This window comes from Lynx canadensis, chromosome B4 (genome assembly GCF_007474595.2).
Source record: "Lynx canadensis isolate LIC74 chromosome B4, mLynCan4.pri.v2, whole genome shotgun sequence".
Taxonomy (NCBI): Eukaryota; Metazoa; Chordata; class Mammalia; order Carnivora; family Felidae; genus Lynx; species Lynx canadensis.
This window is the reverse complement of record NC_044309.1, coordinates 138,317,260-138,340,487: the sequence shown is the minus strand read 5'-3', so window position 1 is coordinate 138,340,487 and position 23,228 is coordinate 138,317,260. Positions and strand designations below refer to the sequence as shown.

The 23,228-nt window shown below is 55.8% G+C and overlaps 1 protein-coding gene across 1 annotated transcript in view; it reads right to left on the bottom strand.

Annotated features, from left to right (window-relative positions):
- Window positions 1–23,228, bottom strand: part of TBC1D22A (TBC1 domain family member 22A) — a 324,756-nt gene that overhangs the window by 193,970 nt on the left and 107,558 nt on the right. The window contains 1 exon segment of the mRNA XM_030322325.1: window positions 6,510–6,624. Coding sequence (XP_030178185.1) covers window positions 6,510–6,624 — 115 coding nt within the window.

Sequence of the window (23,228 nt, the reverse complement as noted above, 5' to 3'; positions counted from 1 at the left end):
CGCACACCCTCCCCTTTCCGGGACTAACAGCCTGGTTCCTGGGCCCCCGGCCCCCACGTTCCCCACATGGAACCAGAACTGCCACAGGAAACCCCACCTTCAGACGGTTTCTGGGAACAACTGAGGACACAAGGTACCCGAGCCACAACGAACACTTAAGGAAGCCAGGCAGGAGACGCGCCTCGCAGCCGCTCCGGTTCACGGAACGTGTGGAGAAACCGAAGTGCGAGGAGACAAGACTCAAATGCAAACAAGGAAAGTCAGGGCAACGATTTCCAAAACTAATTCAGTAGCAGCAACTTTCTCCCCCACCGTCACTGGAGCCCAGTTTACACCCTAAGAGTGGAAACAGGCAAGAGAAGGGCCACACCGCTAGCGCTCAGTGAGTCGCAAACCCCACGTGTCCCGAGCGGCTGTGGGGCCTCGCTTCCCGGCCGCTGTCCACGAGGCCCAGCCCCACGCACCCTGGTCCCCTCGAAGCGCGTGCTGAACGTCTTCTCCGGGAAAAACTAACAGGCTGAAAAACCACCTGTACTTCTGAGATTCTGACTTACATATGGGAATATAAAAATCCACGTTCTCAATATTCTTAAGTAAATACACTGTTTATTCCAGTTCCTTCTCACATTTGCTTTAATTTCTTTTAAGAGAAAACGACATACAAAATCAAGCTGATCAAAGCTTACAAGTGCTGACACTAAGAACCAAGTGACAAACATGCCTCACCGTCCAAGACGCCGCCCGCCCGTTGTTCCCGCGGGACCCAATCCGTAAGCAACCAGCCTGAGTGTCCATCCGATGTGCCAGGACCGTTTCCAAACATAACAGCACAGGGGCGCCTGGGTGGCGCAGTTGGTTAAGCGTCCAACTTCAGCCAGGTCACGATCTCGTGGTCCGTGAGTTCGAGCCCCGCGTCAGGCTCTGGGCTGATGGCTCAGAGCCTGGAGCCTGTTTCCGATTCTGTGTCTCCCTCTCTCTCTGCCCCTCCCCCGTTCATGCTCTGTCTCTCTCTGTCCCCCCAAAAATAAATAAACGTTGAAAAAAAAAAAAAATTCAAACATAACAGCACAGATGTTGGGCGGGGGGGGAGGGGGGGGGATGCTGCTTGGGTTTTGCTCTGCTGCAAACACTTCAACTAAACGTGCTTAAACTGCACAAGGCAAGGTGAGGCAATGGTTCTTAATTTTAAATCAAATTTGACGTTTTCTGTTAAAAGGAATATGACGGTTGCGGCTTGAAAAAACACAGGCTGTACTTTAAAATTACACCATGCCTGGAGGGAAACAGCCTAAAAAAAAAAAAGTCCAACAACAGTAGAAGGGTTTCATGAATTATGTTGTATTATCTCAATAGAATATTATGTGCGAGAGGTAGAAATGATCTTTACAAAGATTTCTTAATACTACAAGGGAAAGCTCATTGTAAGGTTAAATGGGGAAAAAGCACAAAACAGAATTTTATATACAATATACTCTTGACTAAGCAATTACAAGGCACAGAAAAAAGAGGAACGATGCCCAAACAGCCAGTACCCCGGAGGCCGATGCAGGCCGGTCCCATCCCGTGCTCGCCTGCTAGGGACACACACAGGCACAGGAACCACAGAAATCAGTAACAAGCCACCAACAGGGGCGCAGCTCAGGCTCATGGCCAGGGGAGCCCTACCCCGCCCCCCAGTGCAGATCCAGCAGGACCCACATGTGGAGCCACACCCAGAGGGAAAGACACTGGAGCCGGATCTGCTTCCCAACCAGCAGCCCAGGGAAGAGGCGCGGGCGGCCCCAAGGCCCGGCCGAGGACAGGAGGCGGCGTGCAGGAGGGCTCACCACGGGAAGTCCCTGAACAGCGGACACGGTGCCTCCACCGTGACTCCACAGAAGTGGGGCCCGGGCCGGTGCAAGACTCTCCCCAAGCCAAGCAGCGCTCCCTCCGGTGGGAGGGGTGAGTGCAGGGATGGAGCCCTCCCTGCCCAGCTGCAAAGAGACAGAGGCACAGGTTGCCCTTGTCGAGAAGAGCGGGTTTTCTAACTGCCCAACCAACGCACAGAACTCCGCAGGGACCCGGCTCAATACGGGGCGTGCTGAACTTGCACTCTGTGCCAAGCACGGTGCCCAAAAGACACAGTCCCTGCTTCAAGGAGCCGAATCGACAGGGCTCCGAGGAGAGGAGACAGAACACGGCAGGGACTCCCAGTAGTCAGCGGTAGTAGGGGGCATAACGTAACGTCCCCCGCATTTGATAAATAAGACACAGTACCGGTGTCGGCAAGGGCGTGGGCCCACGGGAACCCTCCCACACTGGCGGGGGGGGGACGGGGGTGGGGGTGTCAGATGGCGCAGCCCCATGACCTCAAGGTCTGTAGCCAAGAGAAACGAAAACACGTTCAGTCTAAAACTTGCACGCACAGGTTCACTGCAGCGTTATTCGTAATAAGCAAAAAGAATAAAGAACGCAAACGTCTATCCGTGGAAATAGGGATAAACAAAATGTGTCCTATAGTATAAGGAGAGGTCATCTGACTATAAAAAGGCCGGAAGGGCTCACTCATGGTACACGTGTGGACCTTGAACGTCCCACATCGTGCGATTCCATTTACACGAAGCGTCCAAAAGAGGCAATCTGCATAGGCAGAAAGCAGATCAGCGTTCGCGCAGGGCTGGCGGAGGGGGCAGACGGGGAGCGACCCCCGTCAGTATAGGATGGTGCAAATATTCTTAAATTGTGGCGACAGTTGCACTGTGCGAATATTCTAAATACCACTGAACTTTTCACTCAAGGTGGGTGAGTTTTGTGGTATTGAAACCATATTTCAATAAAGCTATTTTTTAAGTAGTAACAGTGACTGGGTGGGGGTCAGGAGCGGGTGGAAGGAGAGGACACAAGGAAAGTGGACCGCGGACGATCCTCGAGGCCAGAAGACAGTAGGTGGAGCTTCCTCGAGCTAGTGTTCTGTGAGCTTCAGATGCGAACACTTTCCACGATGAAAAGTTCTCTGAGAGAAGGTTGGGGCAGGGGCGGGGGCAAGATGGGCGAAGGGGGTCAAAGGTACAAACGTCCAGCTACGAAATAAAGTCCCAGGGACCCCAGTTAACACTATGATGCGTTATCTGAAAGGTGCTATGCCAAGAGACGGAAAAGATCTCATCGCCAGCAAAAGCGATTCTGGAACTGTCTGTGGTGACGGAGGCAAAGAGACCCTCAGCGGTGATCATCCCGCGGCCCACACAGATACCAAATCGCCGTGCCACACACTGGAACCCGACACAGCGTCGCAGCTCAACTCCAGATCAATAAGACCAGCCGCCAGACGGCCCCGTGAGACCAGTCAGGGCCACTGGACCACCTCCACGCCGTCCCATGTGCAGGCTGTGCCTGCTTCCCCCCTTGCTTCCGGTTTTCCCGTGTTCCCTGAGCATTTCTTTCCTCTCTGCAAGTTGTTCCTGTCCGTCATCATCCTGGCCGGCCTCTTGATGAAGACGAACCAACCCTCTGCCAAGAATATCCAGGAAGCACTCGATCTACTTGATGGGCCCAGGTCCAAATCAGAGCCCGTCTGTCAGCCCCAGATGTGTGAGCTGCCGTTCACTTCCCATCCCTCTCTTTCAGGACCTGCAAAGTCAGGATGCTTGCTGCTCCCCATGCCTGCTCCCCGCCTGAGACATCGCGGTCACTGGAGCTCTGTGTCAGATTCCCCTCCTCCCTCGTGAACCAGCAGGTGCACAGCGGGCCTGGAGCTGGGGACCCACAACAAACACTCCAGGGTAAAAGTCCAGCTCCTATCAGGCCTGGCAGTGCTGCCCGGCACAGCCTGAGGCCCCTGGACAGATCTCACGCCAGAGGGCTTCTGATCCCCTCGGTTAACAGGGACCGTTTCCCAGAGTTCCGCTCAGAAGAGAGGAAAACCAGAGCAACACAGGCCCACCCCGAGAAATGAGTAAAGTGCAGCTTTGGGGAGGCGGTCACATGCGGGCTACTCCCCATGCCACCAGCACTTCAAGAGTCTGACAGTCGTGTTAGAACAGGACACTGACCCCAAAGTCCTGCTAGGACGCTCAGGAATCCAAGCCACAGGATCCTGTCACCAAGTTCCACCCTCGGAAGGAAAAATCTCAGCTTCAAGACATTCAGCAAGCCCAGCATCTAAGGTTTACCTGCTTAAAACCCCCCACAAGACAGCACACAACCCGCTAGCTGACGGTGTGCGCCCCCCAACCCGCCTGCGAGCACCCCAGAGCACCTCCCCACGGCCAGAGTGGACGAGGCCAGACAGGACCTGAGCACGGCATCCTTTAGCTGCATGCCACCGGGGGCTCGCCCGTGCTCCTGTCCACTGGGACTCACCCAGACTTTCCAGTGTCCCCCCAGTGGCTCTGTCTGTCCTCAGTCACCACTGTCCCCCGATCACAGCACTTCCTCCGGCCGCTCCACCGCACCCCTGCCCATCCCACAAGGCGCACTGGGAATGTCACCATCTGGGAGGGCTCCTCCGATCCCTAGCCTGCACCCCCTGACACCTCGGGACAACACAAAGATCTGATCATTTTCATTCAATGTCTTCGCGACGCATTTCAAACCTGTCTTCCAGCTGGAACCACGGGCTCCAAGGGGGCAGGGAACCGCATCCCTACCACCCTGCAGAGGGCCAGAAGGTGCCCGCGTGACACTGGTGACGTGGACGGTCATGGTCTCCACACCCCGGTGCTCTACACAAGACGAGCACTGCGGCACACGCTCCGGGAAGGTCGCTGTGAATGACCGCATTTCTGCCCAGGAGGCTGCTGGGCAGAGCTCCAGGCCACTCACACAGACATGAGGCTGTGCACAGTAACGAGACGTGCGCTTGGACCAGCACGATGAACACTCTCAAGCCTGGGCGGCAAGACCTAAAAGGACTCAAGTCCACCAATCGTATCTGAAAGCCAGGACCAAAAAGTCCAGTATGTGCACTTAATGACACGGTCAACTGCCAGAAATGAATGGTGTGTTTCACACAAGTGTTCCAAAACCACCCTGTACATCCACTCAGCGTGTGTGTGTGCGTGTGCGTGTGCGTATGCTGGTGGGGGGAGGGCAGGTACAGGAAGGCAGGCACAGTCTCTCTGAGCTTAACTGAGGACACAAATTCCATTTTCCCCAGTTCCTCTCTCTTCCAGACGATTATCCCATGTCCCTTCAACCCTATCTCGCTGATAATTCAGGCAAATGCAGACAGGATCGCTCGGGTCTTACGACACAAGTTGGTGGTAAAGTAGTTAAGACAAACTTACTTACCACATTAATTAAACGGTCTATTTAGCACAGAATATCAATTCTCTAATCACATCTCAGCTGAACTTCTTCTTTCAATTAACAACTCCGAAGTCTACCGACAGGTCCTACTGCTCTAGGATCATTAGGAACATTTTCATTATCTGTCAAATGAGGGAGTAAGAAGCAGGAAGGCGAGTGCTCTCTGCTCTCCGCAGCCGGCCGCTCCCCTACTTAAGAGATGATTAGGGAGGGAGCGGAGGCTGTTCTCATTAGTCGCTTAGCAATGGAAAGTCCTCCTATGCAATCAGCAACTCAAACAAAGTGTGAGAGGTTGCAATAAAATGCACTGAATGGGCACGTTCTCGTCCTGAGAGGATAATCCTTCCCGGCCAGACCTCATCTCTCAGAGCACAGCAACGACGAGCATCTGAAGCACACTGGAGACTGAAGTGGCTAAACACACAATCTCATAAAGACAGACAAACGTCAAGTCACGAGGGTTCGTGCAGAGACAAATTAAAATCGGTTTTAAGTAAAAATGCTATAACCAAACAGGAAATCCCTCCTTCAGTGTTTGTCTATTTCTTACCCACAGAGAAACTAAAACATAGATCCCGCACTTAGGTTCTAATCACGATTTTGTTTTTAACGTAACATATGTTCAAAGCAGGTTACGTTACAGTTGGCCGCTGTAACATAAATGGGAGAAAAATACGCACACCTCAAAGAGAAACCCCATCACCCAACCTAAGTCTCCATTAAACCGGCTGATTTGCATGTCGTTAAACTTCCCATAAAATGAGCCGTTACTGGTAGATCAAACGTAGAAAGGAGACAGTGTGCCGCAGAATATGATGGAAGAGGGTCCATCCAGGCTTTAGCTTGTAAGCCGGACATTTAACTACCATCCTATCCCCTTGACCCGATCCACTCAAATCCACACCCTGAAAGGCGGTGCTCTGGCCATCAGAACAAAACGACGCTGCTCAAAGAGATCACGCTTCTCCTCACGTATTATTAAAAAAGATTATGGCAATAATAAAAGCTGCATCTTAACGTCTCCAGTAGTTAAGCAAGTGGATTTAGAGACTTTTTTTAAAGCTGGCAGAAAGGAGAGAACTATCAGTCTCCATTATTAGTTGTCATTATAACGTTAACAGCGATTCTCAATATGCGTGTAATTACACACAGTGACACGGTAAGGCCACCAAAGTTCATGGTCAATGCCTGTGAGAGAAAGCATCATGATGTGGTCTTACCTATGTGTTCGCACATGAAGACGACAAAGAAAGGGGTGACGAGGTCATTGATCCCCTGGACATATCCACTGGCAGGGTGACGGATTGCCCAAATAAACAATATCCTTTCAAAAATCTGCAAGAAAATTGAACAGGTGGTAAAGCCAAAAGTAAACACGTCAGACACTTTAAAATGTATGCACATTCACTCAAAAGCCACACGGCCAATATTTCCCTGATATTAAAAATAAAAATGTTAAAAAATACTAATTCTTCTTGACTTTTTCATAAAATTCCAATTTATCTGAATATCTTACCGACTCACGAGCAACTGCCGTCTGTCGGCGACCCCCAGGCGCTGCCCTCCCGCACGAGCTGACTCTCACAGGGGACAGCTGGCCCTCCACGCCCGTGGGCACAGGGGACACGTGGCTGCCCGGGACTGTCTCAGGGAGCACTCCCTTGGTGGTGTAGGGATCGGGGGGGCGGGGGGGGGGATGAGAAGCAGGTGCACATTGGATGGATGGGTGACGGAGAGAAGGAAGGGAGTATGGCAGGGAGGTGGGAGGGGAGAGGGAGTTGTGTGGGTGAATGCTCTGAATTTCCCTCGTAAGGCAAACACATCGTTTTAAATCAGGTAGAACTAACGTATAACATTATCCTAGTTCCAGGTCTATGATATTTGAACAGTGACCCCATATTTGTAAATATTACATAACACTCACCACATCAAGTCTGGTTAACAACCTGTTACCGTACATAGTTAGAAGTTTTCTTTTCTTGTAATAAGACTCCTAAGATCTCTTAGCATCTCTGACGTATGCAGCGCACTGGAACTGTAGACCCCATACTGCACATCACGTCCCGTGGCTTCTTTTATTTTGACCCCCCCTCACCCATCTCACCCGTCCCCGCCCCCACCTCTGACAACCACGGATCCGTTCTCTGTACCCACGTGCTTGGTTTCAGGGATTTTTGTTTTAATGGATGTTTTTTTAACCCCTGGAAAGCGATCACCATCCGTGACGCCCTACTCCAGCAGCTCCCCCTCACACACACTCCCACGAGCCATTCGAGGACCCAGGCCAAGGACACAGGAGGAGCTGAGCCCCCTCTCTCTCCTTACAGGAGAGAACTGCTAAACGGGCCTCATGCTACGAAGGCGTGGGGCACAGGCATGACAAGCATGAGCCGCATCGTTTCCAAACAAGTCGAGCCTGCAGAACAAGAACGAGCCTTGCGCCCAAGGAGGCAAACCCCTGTCCCGCCTGGACATCACTGAGCTGGTGGTCTACGTCCCCAGGTGGGTAAGTTACCAAGCCAGTTCTGCAGCGGGGGGCCCGGGACCGGGACGGGGAAGTCTCCTCACGCAGGGCCCACGGTCAGCACGCAGCACAGCTGGCCCTGGAATCCTGGCCCCCATGGGGCCCACCCTGGGACGCCCCCCACGGGGCCCACTCCACATAAGTGGAGGGGCACCTGGGCACGGAGCCCGTCCCACCGGGCAGCAGATAAATGTCTGCCGAATGAGTAACACCTTCACGCACACGCATTCACACACGGTTTTCATCTTACACCAACAGCCTTCCAGGGAGACCTGGAAAGAATATTCAAACAAGAGCAAAAGACAAAAGTCGCTTGGCCCACAGCACCATCTGGCATTTCTCCTGCGTGGACACCAGAGGGCTGATGCATGCTCCCGCGACGGCACATCGCCCGCTGAGGCTGGAAGCAATGCCGGACGAGTCCACGCGGTGGCACAGAGGACGGACACGGAGCAGGGTCCACACGGGACAGGACCCCTCTCGCAGACCCTAGCACCTCTCAGCAGTCACAGCCCCGCCCAGGAACCAGGGAAGCCTGAGACGGCGTCACAACTGTGCGTGGCCTTTCCTCACCGTGGACAGGGTGGGGACAGGCTACGGAAACCAAGGCACAGAGACCACACCAGCGTGAGGAGACTCGGCTGCCCCCAGAACCACTGGGCGGGAAGCCTGCTTCAGGGCCCGGAGCCAGCAGCTCAGGCCACACGGGGACAAGCGGGAACAGCCAAGCGGGACACACTTATGACAGTTTAGCACACAGAGCATGTGGCCAGCTGGGCTGCCATGAAGGCCAGCTAGGCCTCTCCTCCCTAAGAAAACCCAGAAGTATGCATACAGCTCACTGGCAGATTTCTATCCCGTGCTGGAAAGTTCTAGCAAAGATGACCAGCAGGGTGGGAAACTCGCTTGCATGCGTGCTCAGTCACAACACAGCCAAGGACAGCAAGGCCTGGCGGGGAAGGTGCATTCCCACCACCAGCTCACTGGTCAGCCTCAACCTGAGAGCCACAGGTGAGGCAAGGGGGCCGAGAGAGGTGACTGTACTTGCTCTGGCCCTCACCCCTGCAGAGGGTGTTGCGCAGACAGCCCCAGGGGCACCCAAGGATGGGGCTCAGGCCACCTTTCAGTCATTGCCAACATGGCCCTTGTCCCCTAGGCAGGGCACCCAGAGACAGGTCAGCCTGCCCTAGAAGAAGTTTCCAGAGGAGCCGGGGCACCCAGACAGTGCAAGGGGCCGTGTCTGCAGTGCCCGCCAGGTCAGAGGCCTCAGGCCAGGAGCAAAAGCCTCTGTGGCTGTCACACGACGGCCAGGCCTGAGGCAGGCTGGGAGCAAATGACCCGCGTCAGCCCCACAAACTCGTGGATGGAAGGACTCCACAAGGGTATGGTCTGCACAGATGGACAGAGCAGAAACACACGAGTGCATTCTGGGAGCCACTGAGGGCAAAGGAGAGCAGGAAAGAGCCACTGGGGACGGCCCCGAATGCCACGGTGCGTATGTGGGCTTCAGAAAGCAACCTCACAGCGATAGCAGCTAACGTTTATTAAATGCTCATCATCCTAACCACCTTCAGTTAGCTCCTCTAATCCCCCTCTAGTCCTTTTTTCTAATGTTTTTTTAATGCTTATTTAGTTTTGAGAGAGACAGAGACGGAGTGTGAGTGGGGGAGGGGCAGAGAGAGAGGGAGAGACAGAATCTGAAGCGGGCTCCAGGCTCTGAGCTGTCAGGATAGAGCCCAACGTGGGGCTCAAACTCACGGACCATGAGATCGTGACCTGAGCCGAAGTCGGACGCTTAACCGACTGAGCCCCTGGGTGCCCCAAGTGCCCCCCTAATCTTGGAGGTGGGTATGCTTACTCCCCCACTTTCTGAGGATGCGGCAGACAGACCCAAGATGGCCCTGTGTCCCCCACCTCCCGGTGTGACCTCACCCCCTTGAGTGTGGGCAGCCCCGCGACCTGCTTTGCACAATTCTGTCACCTGAGAGCACAACCCATCCCGCCAGGAGATGCTCTCCCTGCTACCACACTGAGAGCCGCACATGGAAAGGGCCGTTCTCGGCTGAGGGTGGCCGAGAACCGGCAGGAAACCGAGGCCCGGGCTCTACAAGCAACCGAATCCTGCCGGCAGCCACGTGAGTCTGGAAGCCGATCCTTTCCCAGTCGAGCTGCAGATGAGTCTGCAGCCCAGATATCACCTGACTGGCCCCCGGGGAGACCCCGAGCTAAGACACGCCCAGACTCCTGACCCACAGGAACCGTAAGACAACAGACATGAACAAGTGTGTGTTGTTTTAAGCACTGGGTTTGTGGCGATGCTGTGACGCAGGGGCAGACAACTAACACACACGAGAGAGCTGAGGCACTACGGGCTGAGCACTTTACCCAGAGCAGCAGAGCCAGGGGTCACGCCAGAAGTGCGACTAAACGGCGGCCTTGCAAGGCTTATGAAATGCCACCACCGGTACACTTTTTTTCACATGTACATCTAACAGGAGAAAAAAAATCAAAAAATGTTACTTGTTTAGCAAGAAAAGAGCAAGGTGTAGGAGCCCCTGGGGAGCAAACTGCATCTAATTGCTTCCCACCTGCCCAAGGCCCAGCGGGGACCTGGTCATTAAGGGGGCCTGGTGTGCACGCGTGTGTGTGCACAGATAGGGGGTACGTGCCTGTGTGTGGCGCATGTGCGTGCAGGCACTGGTATGTGGTGCATGTGCATATGTACATGTGTGCGTGGGCATGTGGTACCTGTGTGCACGCAGGTGTGTGGTGCATGGGCATGCCTGTGCGGGTGCACAGTGTGTGTGTGCGCGTGTGTGGCCTGGAGGAGAAGCCAGAGCTCAGCACACAGGAATCTCCTTTCCTGCTCTGCAGCCTCACCCGGGAGGTGGTGACGTCAGCACGGGAGCCCTCCCACCCTTTAAGCCCGCCCCACACTTTCAGAGAGCTCCTCTCTCTCCCCTCTCTTTCTCACGCACACGCGCACACCCCTAAACCTGCTCACAAGCACGAATGCACGCTTTCCCCCGGCAGCCCAGGCACTGAAGACAAGTGGGTGCGGAGGCCCCATGAGCCCCGCCCAGCAGGGCGCGTGCAGGGACCCGAGGCGTCCCAGGGCACCCAGCACCCATGCAGGCAGCTGTCGTGGCCTCCTCGTGACTCCCAGCCCGGCGGCCACGGGAGGGCTGAGAAAGCCGCAGGCCCGGGCTCCTGACTCAGCCCCAAAGCTTCCCTCGCGCACAGTCTCAAGCAAGCCGTCCCGAGACGGACCGGGCTCCACTGGACACAGCGTGGGGGAACCGAGGAAAGCACCCCGGGGCAAACGCGCCCGGCGAACACGGCCGAACGAGGGAGGTGGCAGCGGGAGCCGACAGTGCGGCCGTTCAGTCACAAACATGCAGCTCGAGGGCTCCCAAAGCGCCGTCTGTGAAGGAGCCGACCCCCGCCCCTCCCGGCCCTCCAATCTGCACCGCCGTGCGGGCTCTGGGGACGCGGGCCGGCCCACACGCTCACACCCTTGAGGACAGTGCTCCGTATATGTATCACTTTGGGGGGGAAATTTTAGGAACTCGGCTCTCCCATCAAGGAAAACGATAAGTTAGCTCGGACTATTCAGATTTAACTCCCCTTGATCTCTCTTGATAACCTGCAAATTATACTTTTAAGGCTTTAATCCCGGGAACGTGTAAGTAAAGGGACAAGTGGCTCAATCGTGAACAAAAATGGCTTTCACCACGTCAGGCAGGCTAACATCCCAAAAGAGCACTGCCCGGGGAGGTTTGGGACACCGGACGCAAATCCGGCTCGCCACTGAGCACACGAAGGTCGTCACTGCCCCCAGAGGTCTGGCCGAGAGGCCGCGGACAGCAGGGGCCGCCTGGTGGCTTCACCTCCAGAGCAGCCTCCGAAGAGCGTCCGGCCCCAGCCCGTTCTCTCGGCTTCACGGCCGCCAGCTTAGGGGCCGTCATCTCACGTCGGGTCCCCTGTGACACTCTCCCAGCTGGCCTCCCTGCTGACACCCAGTACTCGACACCCCCCAGGGCGGCAGAGGGAGCTGCTGACACATCGGGCCACGCCGTCCGTCCGTCTGTCAGTCACGCTGTCTGCCCAAGACGGGGAGGGTGAATGCAGACTGTTGGCCGTGACCCCAAGGAGCCTGACCTGCCCCTCCCTTCCCCCACCTCATCGCCTTCACTGGGTTCTCTCTCGCCAAAGCCGCCACTTCTGTCCCCCTCGCGGCCTCTGCTCTCGAACTTGTCGCAACGCCCTGCTCGCAGCCAGACCTCCCAGGGCACCCCCGATCTCCAGCATTTAGGTGTGAGTTCAAACGCCGCCTCCTGAGAGACAGCTTCCTTTACCAGCCCAGCCAGAACAGCACCCCTCTTCCCAGCCTGCGGCCCCCACCCACTTCCACGGGAGCCCCCCCCCCCCCCGGGAAGGTCCTCCCGCATCCCGTTCACAGCTATGCCCTCGGTCCTGCCCCATGACAGGCATGGAGGAAAACCCTAGAACCCTCGCTAGCCTCACGGAGGCGTCAATGATCCGGGTCCCCCCACCCTTCAATCTGACCCTCCGCGTGCCTTTGCTCTCCAAAGCCTGTGCTGCTGATGAGCGCCGACCTTCCCGTTCCGGTAACGGCTCGGGCCAGCCCGGGATTTCGGCCAGCTCCTTCCCTTCCGTTTCTCCATCAAGTGATGCTCCAGACCCAGCTCCCTAGAGGCCAGCCAGTCGGGACCTCGGGACCCCCGCTTGTCGGAGAGGCGAAACGGACTCAGGCGCGGAGAAGCAGCCCCCGCGAGGGGAAGCGGTACGGGCAGCGTGTGGTGCCGGCGGGCTTGGAAGAGGAGATGACAAGCAAACAGGGAAGTGAAGGCCGATGACGACTTCTTCAGGAGGGTGGAGGGGCAGAGCGCCAAGCTGGGTGCGCCCAGAGGCAGGGACAGCACGGGGCTCCGAAGCCAGCGAGCCGAGTCACAGAGATCTCTCCACGCACGATCGCTTGGTCCCGTGCAAGGAGTTCATGTTCCTCATGGGAAGACGGTCCCGTCTCCGAGCCAGGAGTCAAGGTGCGGGCTTGTGGAGGCTGCATCAGGCAAAGCGCCCACGCCCGCCCCCTCGGCACCAGGTCCTCCTTCGGGAAGCGCCCAGCACCCTCCTGCTCGGGGAACGTGCCGCCCGCAGGCCCACCTGGCCTGACTGCAGACAGCGGCACGAGAGGCCACCGTGGTGCTGGGCGCACGCCGACATCCACGCCAACGTCCACGCCAACCGAACCACGTCCCCTGGTCACGAGGAGGTTCACGCGACCCACATCCCGGCGTCTGTTCTGGGCGAGCACTCTCAGTTCTTGCTGTCCCTACAGAGTGGCACCCAGAGCCATTTCCCTGGAACAGCCGTTAATTCAGAAAATAAAAAAAATTTTTAAAAACACGGATTTATGTTTCCTCGGCAAGAAAGGGGGAAGAGAAGGTTAGCAGCTGGCCTACACGTCCCTCAGCGTCTGTTCGTCCCGTCAGACTGTCCTGCCGCGCAGGGACACGCCAGGAAGCCACGCAGGTCGAGGCCGGGCACCAGCCCTCGCCACCAGCTCTGGTCCCACGCGCCCTGTCCCGCCGGCAGCGGGGCCAGACGGCAGCCATCGCTCTACGGTGGCAGGCAGAAGCATCTCTTTTACAAGGTGACACACAGATCAGCCTCGTCTAGACCCCCGAGGAAAAGCTTCCGTTAATTGCAATAACGCAGAAAAGACTTCCGCGTAGAGAGAACGCCTGGTGCCACTGGGAGCCCACAGATCCAGACCAGAGCAGCATTAAGTCCCGGCCGCCTGCAAGCTGAGGACGGCGTCACGTGGAGGGGCGCCAGGCAGCCGGGCGGAGGGGGCCTGCAGGAAGTGCGGGGCAGCAAGAATCCCAGCACCTCCCCCCAAGGGCCCCCAGGCACACCCGTGGCCCCAGCCGCGGAACCGCAGAGGTTCCCCCGGCTCCAGCCGCGGGCAGGCCCCCCCTTCCGGCTCCCATCCCCACTCCCATCCAGGGGGGCTGGCTGCAGAAACCGGAATGGGACAGGGGCCCAGTGGCCCGAGGAGACAGGGCTGCTGCAGGACCCCAGGCACAGACCTAAATCTACAGGCAGCAAAACTAACTCGCCCACCAGAGGCCATGCAGGCAGGAAGGCCGCGACCACAGGCCGGGCCGCCGAGGCCTCCTCAGACACGACATGTGCAGCTATCGGGCTGAGGGCTGCTTTCTCTCTTTTCTTCTCCTTACTAGGATTTATCCTGTATTTTTTTTTTTTTTTTTTTGCCTTAAAACACTTCATGAGTTTCCTTTGCTTTAAGTTATTTATTTAGAGAGAAAAAGAGAGAGAGCGCACGCACACGTGCGCATGAGCAAGGAAGGGGAAGAGAGAGAGAATCCCAAGCAGGCACCGTGCTCTCAGCGCCGAGCCCAACATGGGGCTCGAACCCACAAACCGTGAGGTCACAACCTGAGCCAAAACCAAGAGCTCAACCGACTGAGCCCCTGGGCACCCCTGCTTTGCTTTCGCTTGAAATCACAAAAACTAGCACAGGTTTGAGTCCAAGTCGTTCAGAATCATTCAGAACTCCCTCCCCAAGTCACCTGACATCGTCCCGTGGGGCCCCAGCGCCCCCACTGCCTCCCCCCCACCGACAGCTCACCTCGACCTCAGCCCAGCTCATAACAAGATCTGTGATGGCTCGAGCTACAGTGCTCCCCGCCTGAGCATCCATCACCGCCTCACAGACCAGGAAAGCGCACGTGACCGTGAGCACATCGGGACCGGACCTCTGAGGGTCACCCTGAAAATATTTTGCCATTTGATGGCCATCATAATGAGCTGCCCACAGATCAGACGTTGCTCAGAGCGAGTCACGAGGAAAAAGGACCCCGTTCCCCATGCCGCGGGCCGCGGGCTCCTAACCCGCATCAAACACCTGCGGTTCCTGTTCAAAGCCTGCGTGGAGCCCTTTCCAAGCTTTTGCTCTCAGGCTGGTGAAAGGTATCACAAGGAAATGCCTTCCTATCACCTTTCCCAAGCAGGTGCTTTCAAAGTTCACAACATGACCCTTCAAAGGGGTACAGATTAAGCACCAGTTCCCTTGAATTTACAGCCCCCGACGGGCCTGGGGACGAGCTGGAGGCAGGCACTCGCTCCTGCCGGCTTCTCCAGCCCCAGCGCCCTGTGGTTCCCTCACACGGTCTCAGCTAAAAGCAGAATCCGAGAGAAATCTTGTGAGGGACGTTCGTGTCTCATCCTCTACCGAGGCGCCCCCACAACAGCAACGGAACAACCGCAAGGAAAAGTGACTCCTGCGTGCCCCCCGCCACCCCACCCTAAGGAGGAAGGTGCCGGGAGAATAGGTCGTTCCAGGCCACCGCCAGACCCTTCACTGCCCCAGACCCCATAACAGGGCCCGATTCCCCACAGCTCCCCCGGGGCCCAGGCTCAGAGGAGCCCCCAGAGGCCAGAGCTAGTGCGAAGTCCCCCAGGGCAAAGAGCAAGAAGAGACAGCAGTTCACCAAAATCAAGGATCAAAAGCCAGAGGGGCCAAGCCAGGAATCGGGAGGAGAGACCCAGCCAGCTGGCCAGCAGCCTCAGGAGCATGGAGCCAGCTCCCGGCCAGCCCGGCCCCCGGGGCCAGCACAGGGAGGCCGCGGGGCACTGCCACGGGAGCTTCCCGCCACGTGCCCAGGCAGCTGGGCTTGGGGCTCTAGCTCATCCTCCGGCAGAACCCCGTCTACACTGCCGGACCACAGGCACCCCAGCCCAGGCCTGCCTTGCCTGCCTGCACAAGGCGGGTGCACCAGGGAGGCAGGGCGGCCCAGGCTGGGATTGGGAACATTCTTCCCACAAGGTTTCTGAGGGGCCAGGTCAGGACACGGACGCCCCCCAGAACTCGGAAATGGGGACCACCAGCAATTCAGGGTTACCCTCCAAATTCAAGCGTCCCCACAAAGCACCTCCCTGGGGCTGTCTTCCCAGACTCCGCGCACGGCTAGAACGTTCTGCACCACACACGCCAGTTTTCCTGGCGACTTGATGGCGTCTCTACTGTTTCAGGCACCCTGCCCTTCGACGGCACGATGCTGAGGACGCGGAGCACCCCTGGCACTTCTTCAGGGGGTCACGGCCCCGCAGCGTGGTCTGCCAGAGGGCCGGGTGACCTGCCAGCGGCTGTGGCAAGAAAGGTGGCACTGGCTGGCGCAGGACCAGCGGGGGCAGGGCAGGCAGGAGCACCCCGGGGAGGGGGAGAGAGGTGGTCACAGCACACGGGCCCGAGTAAATGCGGAGTCGATGTCGTGCCACCAGCTTCAGCGGCGGTATCACCTGCCACAGGACAATAAAGGCAGGATGCCCCACGTACCGAGATGGTGAGTGGACACAGAACGAGCTGCATCGGCTCTAACAATGAACATGCCCTGCGGGGCGCCTGGGTGGCTCAGTCGGTGAAGCGTCTGACTTTGGCTCAGGTCATGATCTCATGGTTAGTGGGTTCAAGCCCCGCGTCGGGCTCTGTGCTGATAGCTCGGAGCCTGGAGCCCGTTTCAGATCCTGTGTCTCCCTCTCTCTCTCTGACCCTCCCCCATTCATGCTCTGTCTCAAAAATAAATAAATGTTAGATAAAAATTTAAAAAAATTTAAAAAAACAATGAACACGCCTTGGGTCTTACAGGCTATTCAAGTTCTGCCCACGGTCCTGATGTTCTCGTCTTTGTTACAGAGCAGGAATTCATTAAATGTAGTTCCAACTTTAAACTCTTCCGGAAGTACCTTTTCTACGGATCAATTTATGCTGAACTGCAGTCATAAAACAAGTTGCCCTTACTTGTTACCACCAGGGCTGGAAAAATGAAAATGTGACTGGCACTCCCAGTCCACTGGCCAAACTTCAGACACCTGAGCAACCAAGAAAGATTTTTTTCCTAAAAAGCTGAAAGACTTTCTTGCGCAGAAGGTTCCCGGGAGGGCAGCACTGCCTGGCTCCACTCTGCAAACCTGGGGCGCCTTCCACGGCCCCCCAGGTGGGACCGGGGCAGCGCTTGGGGCGCTCGGGGTGCCGAGCCACTCTGCATTCTACAAAATGAAATCCACGTAAATGGAAAACGTCGCTGTGCTCACGAGGACTCACAAAACTCTGATTTCAGAAATCTGAAAACACGGCACTATAGGCATGAGCTGTGTGACTTCACAGCACAGCAAGCACCATGGAGATAACTTCTGGGCAGAGGGCAACAGCAGATCCGCAGTTGTGCTGGGAGAGCTGCGGGGGCCACGTCCCCGGAAACCCCAGAGCAACGTGGCCCAGAAAGAAAAAATTATTACAACGCAAGTGTTTGCAACACAATCCAAGGAACACCGCCCCCACGTGAGTTCTAACACCTGATGAATGACACCAAGTAAGAGCCCGTGACAAATCCAAAATGTGCATTGAAAGGCAACCACCTGGGGCGCCTGGGTGGCTCAGTTGGTTGAGCGTCCGACTTCCGCTCAGGTCACGATGTCGCGGTTCGTGGGTTCAAGCCCCGCGTCGGGCTCTGTGCTGACAGCTCGGAGCCTGGAGCCTGGAACCTGCTTCGGATTCTGTGTCTCCCTCTTTCCCTGCCCCTCCCCTGCTTGCTTGCACTCTGTCTCTCTCTCAAAAATAAAACAAACAATGGGGCGCCTGGGTGGCGCAGTCGGTTAAGCGTCCGACTTCAGCCAGGTCACGATCTCGCGGTCTGTGAGTTCGAGCCCCGCGTCAGGCTCTGGGCTGATGGCTCAGAGCCTGGAGCCTGTTTCCGATTCTGTGTCTCCCTCTCTCTCTGCCCCTCCCCCATTCATGCTCTGTCTCTCTCTGTCCCAAAAATAAATAAACGTTGAAAAAAAAAAAATTAAAAAAAAAAAAATAAAATAAAATAAAACAAACATTAAAAAAAATTTTTTAATTAAAATTTTAAAAAATAAATAAAAGGCAACTACCTATCACGTAAAATATACACCAGGACTGCCCCTGATTATTTGCCGCAACGTGGTTAATAACGTAAGACCCTCTTAAAGCCAGCAATGGTGCCAGCACCAAAGCCAGCAATGGTGTGGCGTTTGAATGACTTGACATTGACCTCCTTCAAATGTGACGATTTACGCCCCACGCTCTGTGCTCAAGGCAGGTGTTTGATAGGTGAGCCGACCCAGACGTCTCACTATGCTCAAAACTGAAGGACAGAAAAGAAGCAACACTGTCAAACACAACATCACAGTGTCACTGTCACCTGACCAAACATTCAACACAACAGACATGGCCACAGGTCACAGCAGCGAGAATGACTGGGGGCCAGTCAGAAAGAAGCATTTTTCAAACGCAGGAGCCACCAGACTTCCCCTCTGGCAACGTGGCCCGTGAGACGGCCACCTACCTGCTCCTGAAGTCACTGAACCCGTCCACCCCACACAACCCACGTTTACCTCGGACCAGTCGCCTCAGTGCCAGGAAGGCCAGGAATAAAATCCACCACATTTAGAAGATAAAGGAGCAAAAAATGTATTCTCCTATCAGATGACGGGGAAAGGAATTGATAAACCTCAGCACCATTTGTGACTTTAAAACCACGAGCAAGGCACCATCCCTCACATGATAAAGAGCACCTGTAACACCTAGAGAAAATATCCCAAGTCAGCACAACGTGACCAGGAGTGACAGCAGGATACCTGCTTCCCCCACTGTGTTTGGTTGTGGTAAGAAGTCTGAGCCAGCAAAAAAAAGAAAAAACAATAAAAACAAACAGCAAAACAAAACAAATAAGAAAGAAAAATATATAGCAAAACAGAAAAAAAGAAACTGCCATTATTCACAAAGTAATACGATTAACTTCTGTAAAGCCTCAACCACATCTACACATAAGATACTTGAATTGGGGAACAAGGTAAGACTTGCCAGGTAGAAGGTTCACTGACAAAAGTCAACAGCCTTTCTAGAGAGTATCAATGCAAGACAAGAAAAAGAACACTGTCTAGAAAAAAAAGATCAGGAGAGCTAAACACAGAAACAAAATGTGAGTTCTCCCCGACTGATCGGCAGATTCGGCATGATTTCCAGAATTTACATGAAGCTGTAACGAGCTGATTTCACATTTATACGAAGGCCCATAAACAACAGCCAGGCTCGGGCAGCCTGGCCTGCAAGACAGCAAGACAGCGAGACCAGGACACCTAGACAGGAGGAAGCCGGAACAGGGACAATGGACACACAGAGCGGCGGCCCAGAGGAGCCCAGAAGGAGCCCGTGTGCGGGATTCTGATGTAGCACAGAGCTGACCGGCGAGGGCGGCTTCTCCTGGAGGGACGTGTGCTCAGAAAGCAGCCGACCGCGGCGAACCACGCAGAGTGGATTCCAAACAGACTGTGGCACTAAGTGTAAAAGGCAAAACTTTAAAAATCTGGGAAGAGAGCTAAGACTTCTCTGAAATCTCGAGGTTGAAAAAGAGGTCTTAGGACAAAAACAAGCATACGCGTAAAGGAGAAGATGGGGGAATGGGCGGCGGTAAATTCAGAATTTCTCGTCACCACGAGTGAAGAACAAGCCACTAACTGAAGGGGGCGCCCGGGTGCATCCACACCCACGACGGACTCAGCGCCCTGAACAGATCAGGAACTCAATTTCGTCGGCAGAACCAACCAGACACCAGCACCCCAGGAACAGGGAACAGAAGCACTTCACCAGAGAAGAAACACAAATGGGCAAGAAACCGAAGAAAAAATACTTCATTTCATCCGCACTCATGGAGGTTCAAGTGAAAAGCCCAACGGGACACACCTCCTACCCCTGGCCAGAGCGGGGGACCCGGCCTCACAGTCCCATGTGGTGGTGAGGGTCAGCATGGGGCACTCCCCCAGCACGACCGCCTGGTGTGACCCAGTGCGATCCCAGCACCCGCCCCCAGGGCGTCTCCACACACGCGCACACACACACACACACAGGTGCACGCATTCACGCACGCACAGTGGCACGTGCACAGCGACGCCCTGAGAAAACACACAGCGATGAACTTGGCCCAAATGCTCGAGCAACACGAGACTGGAGGGCTCAGGGCACAGACTGAGCAGCGGAAAGCAACACAGCACTGAGAAGTGACCTCCAACCACAGGCACTGACGGGTAACACTTAAAACCAAATGCTGTCTTGGGATGCCTGGGTGACTCGGTCAGTTGAGGGTCCAACTTTGGCTCGGGTCATGATTTCACGATCCGTGAGTTCAGGTCCCGCGTCGGGCTCTGTGCTGCCAGCTCGGAGCCTGGAGCCTGCTTCGGATTCTGTGTCTCCCTCTCTCTCTGCCCCTTCCCTGCTTGCACTCTGTCTGTCTGTCTCTCTCTCTCTCTCTCTCTCTCTCTCTCTCTAATGCGGGGGGGAAAAAAAACCCAAATGCTGTCATATAAAGGGCAACCACTCATATACTTAGAATAATCCCATTAAAAAATAAAAACCATAAAGGGCAAAAACATGCATACGCATATAAACACATGATAAAACCATACAGAGAGGCAGGAAGACAGTCACTGGGTGGGAGACGGGAGACATGTGGGAGGGACATAGAGGGGACGTCACAGATGCTAGTTCTTGCTCTTTCTTCAGCTAACGGTGGGCACCTGTACGTTAATTTCTCATTATTTCCTTAAATGTGAACATAAATGTTACAGAAATCCCTCTGCTCTGGTAGATTTTACCAGAAAAACAAAGAGACAGGAGAAGAAAGATCTACAGACCCGATTCCCGAAACACGTAAGAGGAGACTTCGGTGGACTGATTACAAAACACCCAAGTACTTCCCGGGCTCTCGCAAACCGCATTCCCACCGCTGGCGGGCAGAGGCCCAGTGAGGAGCCCGAACGAAGAGACGAGGGGTGAGAGGCCGTGGACAGGTGGGACACCGACCACCACCCACGCGTCCAGGCCGTGAGGACCCTCCGGTGTCACCTCGCACGTGGAAGGACCTGCAGAATGCCCACACGTGACGAGCGTGCGCTCTACTGTGTCACTCACTCATCCGCTGCCCCGGCGCCAGGCTGCGGGGACCGGGGGACACAAGGGCCCCAGGTCCTGCCCTCACAACCCGCGCGGTCCTAGCAGACCAGCGGGGGCCTCAGCCGTGGCCAGAATCCCAGCAGACGGTTCACAGATGCACTGACTCTCACCAGCAGATGCCTGCCGGGCAGCAGGGATGGAGACCACGGGCGTGAAGGCCGCCGCCCCTCCAAGGGTGGTCTAACGGGACAGGGACTCTGAAAGGGCAGTTGCCACAACCCCGCCCGGGAGCTGGAGCGGGAGACACAAGGGCGCTCCTGGGTCACCGGGGCAGGAGCAGGTGAGGCTGGCCTGCTCAGGTGGGGGGGGGGGGGGGGGGCCGGACAAGCACAGCGGGCTGCTGAGGAGTGGTCCTCCAGATGCAAGCGTCAGAAACCCACTTCGATGTGGCCCCAGAGCCAACTCCGGGGCCTCCAGAGGCGGTCTTCCTCCCGGCCACCACCGGCCCTGCTGTGGGCGGGCCCACACGGCTCCAGACACAATCAGTCTACGCCAAGCGCACGGTCGCAGTAAGAGTCCACTCTGAACGACCGCTGCTATTTGCCGCCTAGAAAATGCCCATCCTTCAGGGCCATGGAAAGCTCGTCACGCTAATTCTAAGAATTGCACGTAAATAACGTGGTTTTAAAAGCCTGCATGTTTCAATATCCTTCGCGTCTGTTTAAATGTAACGAGACATCGCTTCTCCGTGGCTAACTGGAAAAAGCATCTTATTTCCCTAATTTGTGACACTGCTCTAAGAAGCAGATAACCAGAGGGCAGATAACATAATAACCACGAAGGAAAAGTCACTTGGTAGACGATAAACTTATCAGTAGAAAAGGCCCACTAGGGATATTTGAATATCATTCCCCTAATAAACTCACTGCACCCTCCATGGTAGCCACAGGCCCACAGGTCAGAACTTGTGTGTTTTCATGTAATAGACTGAGTGAGCTCAACACCGGACAGGAGACCAAAAAAACAAGCAGCCAAAAACTTACGAATTTTACTTTCAAACAATGACATCGGATAAAAACAGTAATTACCAATTTCGACAAAATCTTCTGACTCCCATGAGGTTCCAGGAGATGCTCTGGGCACTGACACCTCGAGGGCCCCAGCCCTGCTCTCCGGGAGCCGACAAACAGGGTGAGCGAGTGGCGTCACGAACAAGCAGTCAGGCCGCACACACCAGGCGTGAATGGGGTAGGAGAGCATTGCAGGCATATGGCGCGTCTGATGAGGCAACCTCCCAGGTAAGGTCTGAAGGCCCAGAGGGACCCAGACCCTCAGGGGTCACGGGCGAGGGAGAGATGGGGATCCGGTCAGCTGTTCGGAGCAGCTGGCTCTGCGGCACGTGCAGCTCTCGCACCAGAGCTCGGCCGAAACAGACACCGCGGAGGTCTGCTGTCCCCTGGGGCCCGCTCCACCGTGGGGACGGGCGGGGGGCGGTGACCCCCTGACCGAGGCTGCGCCTCTGCTCTCTGGCCGAGAACCGCCGGGTGACGGCCATCCAGCCCGACTCCATCCACTCCGCTCACTTCCAGGCCTCCCTCTCGGCAGGTAGGCGAGCCTGAGGCCCCTGAATCTAGCCGAGCTCCCATAAAACAGGGATTTCCGGGCCGAGCTAGCCCAGAGAACAGGCAGGCTGAAGATTCTAAAAGCAATTCAACGGCGAGCAACAAACGGAACGGACCCTCCATCAAAGACCCGCGTGTGGCAAACCAGCACACGTAACGACGCACATCAGTCACCAGGGAAAGGCAAGTTATAAGCCCGCAAGATACCATCACACACCCGCCAGGAAACGGCTGACATTAAAAAGCCTGCCGGTACCGAGTACCGCTAAGGATACAGCACGAAACCTCCCACGCACCGCTGGTGGGCACGCCGACCGGTACAGCCACCTTGGAGAATCGTTTGGCGGTCTCTAATGAAGTGGACAGACACCCACTTACACCACACAAGCACCCTCCTCCTAGGTCCTCGCCGCAGAAGGGCGAGCAGGGGCCTTCACTAGATCTCCACACAAAGGTTTGTAGCACATTTTTTTTTGTGAAGACCCACGCTTGGAAAGAGCCCAGGTGTCCATCAACCGACAAACGGGTCACCATGCCAGGACACGTCTAACAACAGCGTCCTACCCAGCAGCAGTGCGACAACATGGACAAGCATCTAAGCACTAAGAGAAGGCACTCACGAAAGTCTGGAATTTGTGGGATTCCGTCTGCATGCAATTCTTAAAAGGCAAAGCTCCAGAGACACAGAAAGCAGATCAGGACTTACACGGGCAGGGGTGGGGACAGGAGGCTGACAGCAAAGGAAGCGAGCCCACTTTTCAGGGTGATGGAAGTG